Raw genomic sequence first — 6472 nt, forward strand, 5'->3', positions numbered from 1 at the left:
AATTTTTGTTTTGATCAAATAAGTCTTGCTGTTTTGCTTTTTTGTTAAAGCAGTGCTGCTGTTGTAAAGTTATACAGCTACAGTTGTGTTGCTGGGTTTTAAAGCAAGTTTGATTTTTTTTCTTTCTTATCACTCTGTATTTACAGGATTTCACTGTCCACTCTGTTCAAATGTGGATGAATGGCTACATATAGATGTGTGCACACACACTGTCAGAAGCAGAACTGAGATCACTACCATCCTGCTTTTGTGGGGGTGGGTAGTGGTTAATTTTCCCCCCATAGGTTTTTAACATTCTAAAAGCTCTTTATTCCAAAGATACTACAAGCTAGTCAGTGTATTCAGTAGGTGTAATGTATTGTAAGTTGCTTCAGAAGTATTGCAAGTATTACGTACAACAATAAAACAGTGCATTGACATAAAAAAAGGAAATTTACTTTTGGTACTTAAGTACTTTTAAAAGCAAGTACTTCTGTACTTTTACTTAAGTAAAAATCTGTCTTTACAACTTTTACTTGTAATGGAGTAATATTTGACCAGCAGTATCTGTACTTTCACTCAAGTAATGGAATTGAGTACTTTGTCCGCCTCTGATTATAATACAGTTTGAAGCCAGAAGAAAAGTTTTGATATGTCTTTTAAGAGGACTAAATAAACAGACAAATGTCATTATTTAACTTTTTATTGAAAATGATCAAACAAGACAAAAAAAACCATCATCTTTCTTTTTTAATGTACTGAGAAGAAAAATAGTCAGTATGAAATATTTTTGGTCTTTGCTACATAGTTTGATGGCAAATAAGCCATCAAATGTAAACAACCCAGCACACATTTTGTAACAGTATAATATTAATAATGATAATAATTCAGTGTGTAAGCCAAGTGCAAAGACAATCCTTCTTTTAATATCAGTGATCCAAACTAAGAGCTGTGGACACAAATGTGTGAATTCAAAGAGTACATTAACATTAAAAACACAACATATAAAAGTTGTTTTTCTTGTACAAAAATGAACAATATGTAGGACCATGAAAATAAATGGCAAATGAAAAAAACTATAAAATGTCACAGCGTGGTTCTGTAGCACAAGTTACAAAAGGACATTTTTTCCCCACTCATTTGATACCTGATAGAAGGAAAGGAGACCTTCTGTTCAATATAACCCTGTCCTTCCATATAATCCAGGCTAATGACTCCTCCACTAGATGGCATTGTAATACACAAGGAGAAGTGATCATCATCCTCATCAAGCTTCATGCTCTGAATTTCAGCAGCTCCACTCAAAGTGGGCCAGAGTCTTTCATTTTAACGACCCTGAGGTCTTCAGAGAGATGAGAGGAAGTCCTTCAGGCCACCTTTCTTGCTCTGCTGTTTGTTTTCCAGCATAAGGATCTTCTTGAGGCGGGCGAAAGGCGACGGCTTCGCACTGACAGACTTTGATGATGATGAGCTGGTGTTTGAAGATACTGACCTGGGGAAAGAACAGATTGTATATATGGTTTTAACAGCTGAGCTTAAGGCTAGTTCTATGTCAACATGTAACATACACACTCGCTAACAGTAGCTTACCTTGGTGTGCCACTTGGTGTTCTGTCTACTACAGATTTCGGAGTAGACCTGCTGGCTGACTGTGGAGTTCTTTGTTTGCCCGCACTTCCTGGGGTACTTCGGTTCTTTGACAATGTAGACAAAAGCTCACGATTCATTCCAGGTTGTCTGGACATCTTATTACAAGTGTGACACGTTGCCATCTAAGAGAAGAAAGCATCATGGTTAAATAAATAATAAAATATGTTTTTGTTCAAGTCATCATGTCAGCGAATGCCCATGACTTTCCTGAGACTTACAAAAAATAAATAAATAATTAATAATAATAATAATAATAATAAGTATTATTATTATAAATGATAATAATTAATAATGATAGATACATGATCATAATAATCATAATTGTATTTTTGTTTATTCTATGAATTTTATAATAGTGGTATTTTGATATTTTCAGTTTTTCCTGATGACAAAGTTTGTACATAAAATTACAGATAGATTAAAACCTAACGCCCTACATAAGCAAAAAAAACAAAACTGTTGTTAAAATATCTGAATACAAAAATAGAATAACTATCAAAGATAAGATAAAGTTTGTCTGACATTAGACGTACTCTGGATCTTAAGAGTTCAAATGCAAATAATACTGGTATGAACAATCTCTGGAAATGAAAATGAATGAGTGGACAGCCATGTATCTCAGTCTCTCGGTTTACAAAAACAGTCAAGTCGACTGCCCAATCTTTTCACGCAGACTAGAATCCCAGACAAAATTGCAAAATTCAAATACAATAGCAATAAGATTCAAACAAACGTCTTGCCTTTTATATTGTTATACTGTTGTGCTAACAAGTTTTATACCATGATAGCCAGGTGTTGCTGACACTTAGGAACACACCTCAAGTATTTCACACATTGTATATGAAAGTGAGCTCTATATACAGCAAGGTACAGGCCATGAGTACACTGAACACATGCCATCTACTCAGCCAGAAACTGCCAGAGACCAGCACTAAATTAAGCTGACCAACCACTGGCGCTTCCAAACTTCCACTCGGACACATGACTACATACTCTTATGCTTTATATACAATAATCATCTTCTGTATACTCTTCTATATACTGACACAATTTAAGCTGAAAGAAATGAATACTTTTATTCAGCAAGAATGCATTAAATTGATCAAAAGAGACAGTAAAGACATTTATAATGTTACAAATATTTCTATTTCAAATAAATGCTGTTCTTTTGAACTTTCTATTTAAAGAATCCTGGGAAAAAATACATATTTAAAAATGTTTAAAATTAAAATTGAAAAGTTACATTAAATTGTCATTATATTTCACAATATTACAGTTTTACTGTATTTAACTGTAAAACAGCTTTGGTGAGAGACTTTCAAAAACATTAAAATCTTATCGACCCCAAACTTTTGAACAGTAGTGCACACAACAAGAAAAACCTTCCAGTGGCTGACTTTTAAATCCATAAGGCTACATTGTTGCACTACTGTAATTAATATGAATTAGTTAATAAGAGGTAACTGCACAAATTCTAAAACTACTTAATCTACATCCTCCTGTGTGGCATTTGTACTCACCGACACAAAGGCAGCCATTGCTTGTCGAGGTAACAGGTGGCTAAGTTGAAATGTAGATGATTTGAGATGATCCAGTTATGTATGTGAGAGCAGATATGTTTACTTCAGCACCCTTCATGTCTGGAGATATAAAGAGCAGGAAGAGCCAATCAGCTGCAGCGGAGGGTGGAGTCTGTCTGACTCACTCTTGACTCTGATTGGCTACTGAAGGAATGCTCCGTAATATCAATCAACCCTTCATGGAATTCCTCAGAAACTTAAACAGTCTTTCAAAAGTTACACAATTATTAACAAACAATAAAGCAAACATAATAATTCTCTGTTTAATACTACTGTACTTTTTGTACTGCACATGTTGAATGTGAACTATGGACTAGATAGTTTGTATGAGAATTAATTACGGTAGTCTTTTTACTCCTACTAGATAAAAAAAATAATAATTCACTGAAAACAACCATTGCTACTCTGGTGAGAATGTTTAATACAGCTCAAATATAACCCAAAAGTCTTCTATTTTCATCTTGTGAATACTGACACAATTTAAGCTGAAAGAAATGAATACTTTTATTCAGCAAGAATGCATTAAATTGATCAAAAGAGACAGTAAAGACATTTATAATGTTACAAATATTTCTATTTCAAATAAATGCTGTTCTTTTGAACTTTCTATTTAAAGAATCCTGGGAAAAAATACATATTTAAAAATGTTTAAAATTAAAATTGAAAAGTTACATTAAATTGTCATTATATTTCACAATATTACAGTTTTACTGTATTTAACTGTAAAACAGCTTTGGTGAGAGACTTTCAAAAACATTAAAATCTTATCGACCCCAAACTTTTGAACAGTAGTGCACACAACAAGAAAAACCTTCCAGTGGCTGACTTTTAAATCCATAAGGCTACATTGTTGCACTACTGTAATTAATATGAATTAGTTAATAAGAGGTAACTGCACAAATTCTAAAACTACTTAATCTACATCCTCCTGTGTGGCATTTGTACTCACCGACACAAAGGCAGCCATTGCTTGTCGAGGTAACAGGTGGCTAAGTTGAAATGTAGATGATTTGAGATGATCCAGGTATGTATGTGAGAGCAGATATGTTTACTTCAGCACCCTTCATGTCTGGAGATATAAAGAGCAGGAAGAGCCAATCAGCTGCAGCGGGGGGTGGAGTCTGTCTGACTCACTCTTGACTCTGATTGGCTACTGAAGGAATGCTCCGTAATATCAATCAACCCTTCATGGAATTCCTCAGAAACTTAAACAGTCTTTCAAAAGTTACACAATTATTAACAAACAATAAAGCAAACATAATAATTCTCTGTTTAATACTACTGTACTTTTTGTACTGCACATGTTGAATGTGAACTATGGACTAGATAGTTTGTATGAGAATTAATTACGGTAGTCTTTTTACTCCTACTAGATAAAAAAAATAATAATTCACTGAAAACAACCATTGCTACTCTGGTGAGAATGTTTAATACAGCTCAAATATAACCCAAAAGTCTTCTATTTTCATCTTGTGAGGCTAAATAAATATTTCAAAACTTTGGCATCTGACTAAAACACTGACCACACTAACCAAAGAGCTTTAGGAGAACATGATATCAAGATTAAGCTAAAATAGGAAACAGCACATACTAGTTAACCACCTCTTTAAAAAGTTGAGCGGTTGTCCATATAAAGACAACCGACTCTGTCATATCCATTAATCTCCATCACACAACTCAGTCCCAAAATAGACCAATCCCCATGATCAAAATCTGCCATTTACACAGGGTCATAAACACAATTCTCATAGCAGAGATGTCCAACACATCTGGGCTGAAAATGAAACCTTGGGATAAACACTGTGAGAGATGAAGACGGATTCAGAGGGAGATGAGAGAGATGTCATTCCTGACCAGTTTCTTTCCCCTTGTTCCTGTAAGGAAAGTTCTGGGTTAAATGACCTGCTGAAAAAGTCAGCTTAGGTCAACTCAACTGAATTTCTATGCTGATCCAGATGGGTTTATGTTGGTGGATCAGCACAGTGGTGTTGTTCTCTAGCAAAACAACCTGTTCAACGCATACAGTCTTCAAGAATTCAAGCTGGTTAATCTGATTCATTACATTTATATAGCGCTTTTCTAGGCACTCAAAGCGCTTTATATTGTCAGGGGAAACTCCTCATCCACCACCAGTGTGCAGCATCCACCTGGACGATGCAACGGCAGCCATAGTGCGCCAGAACGCCCACCACACACCAGCTTACTGGTGGAGAGGAGACAGAGTGATGAAGCCAATTGGCAGATATGGGGAATGTTAGGAGGCCATGATGATCAGAGGCCAATGGGCAAATTTGGCCAGGATGCCGAGGTCACACATCTACTCTTTTCGAAAAAATCTGGGATTTTTAATAACCACAGAGACTCAGGACCTCGGTTTAACATCTCATCCGAAGGACAGTGCTTGTTGACAGTATAGTGTCCCCATCATTATACTGGGGCGTTAGGACCCAGACAGACCACAGGGTGAGCAGCCCCTGCTGACCTCATTAGCACCTCTTCCAGCAGCAACCTAGTTTTCCCAGGAGGTCTCCCATCCAGGTACTGACCAGGCTCAGCCCTGCTTAGCTTCAGTGGGTAACCAGTCTTGGGCTACAGGGTGATATGGCTGCCAGCTAGTTTAGAAGACTGAAGTCAACACAATCAACAACTAACACACAACATGTGTGACAAGCAAAACTGATATTTCCAATAGAGGCAACTTAAATGACCAAGGAAATCATTTTGATTCATACCTCAGCTAATAAAAATGGACAAGAAATAGAACTCTTGTTTACCAACATTCTAGAAAATATACTTTTTAGTGTTCCACCAGAGGAAGTCATTGACTTGTTTGTTAAAAAGGCATTAATGTTGGAGTTCGGTGAGGCAAGATATCCCATAATGCATCATAGACTATAAATAAACCGTCAATGACTTCCTTTCTTCTGTGGAACGCTAAAAATATATATTTTCAAGAATGTTGGTAAACAAGAGTTCTATCACTATATGTTTGGCAGTGAGAATTCACAAGCCATTATCAAGCATGTTTATACTGGCGAGAACCCCATGGCTCCCTTGTGAGAGATTCATGCAATCAGTTCACAACAGCTGTCAAAAGAACGGAAACAAATAGGGAAAGCAAAACGAAGCTGTAATGACCGCATATAAATTAATCCAATGCAGGGTGAAGGGTCGTGAATGGAATGTCAATACTGTTAGAGGTTTCTTTTTACCCTTCCAACATGCCAAAATGAACACACATGTACAGTGTTTTCCAAGAGCTC

The 6472-nt window shown here is 36.1% G+C and overlaps 1 protein-coding gene across 2 annotated transcripts; it reads right to left on the reverse strand.

Annotated features, from left to right (window-relative positions):
• Positions 1–722: 722 nt before the first annotated feature.
• LOC107556400 (UPF0711 protein C18orf21 homolog) lies at positions 723–4257 on the reverse strand. 2 transcript variants are annotated; one of them, XM_016239510.1, is made up of 3 exons: positions 4159–4257; positions 1570–1751; positions 723–1471 (listed from the first exon to the last, which is right to left on the reverse strand). In XM_016239510.1, the coding sequence occupies exons 1-3, from the start codon at positions 4174–4176 to the stop codon at positions 1324–1326; spliced, it is 348 nt and encodes a 115-aa protein (XP_016094996.1). In that variant the 5' UTR covers positions 4177–4257; the 3' UTR covers positions 723–1323. The 2 variants fall into 2 exon arrangements, with proteins under 2 accessions (XP_016094996.1, XP_016094995.1); XM_016239509.1 differs by lacking the exon at positions 4159–4257 and adding an exon at positions 3150–3262.
• Between the last annotated feature and the right edge of the window lie 2215 nt (positions 4258–6472).

The sequence above is a fragment of the Sinocyclocheilus grahami genome, unplaced genomic scaffold (assembly GCF_001515645.1).
Source record: "Sinocyclocheilus grahami isolate Dianchi unplaced genomic scaffold, SAMN03320097.WGS_v1.1 scaffold566.1, whole genome shotgun sequence".
NCBI classification, from domain to species: Eukaryota; Metazoa; Chordata; class Actinopteri; order Cypriniformes; family Cyprinidae; genus Sinocyclocheilus; species Sinocyclocheilus grahami.

What these genes read in the sequence shown, in the direction of transcription:
- LOC107556400 (XM_016239510.1), bottom strand. An exon ending in ACACCAAGTGGCACACCAAG is followed by an intron (nt 1,472 to 1,569) that starts GTAAGCTACTGT and finishes TTCTTTCCCCAG; the next exon opens with GTCAGTATCTTCAAACACCA.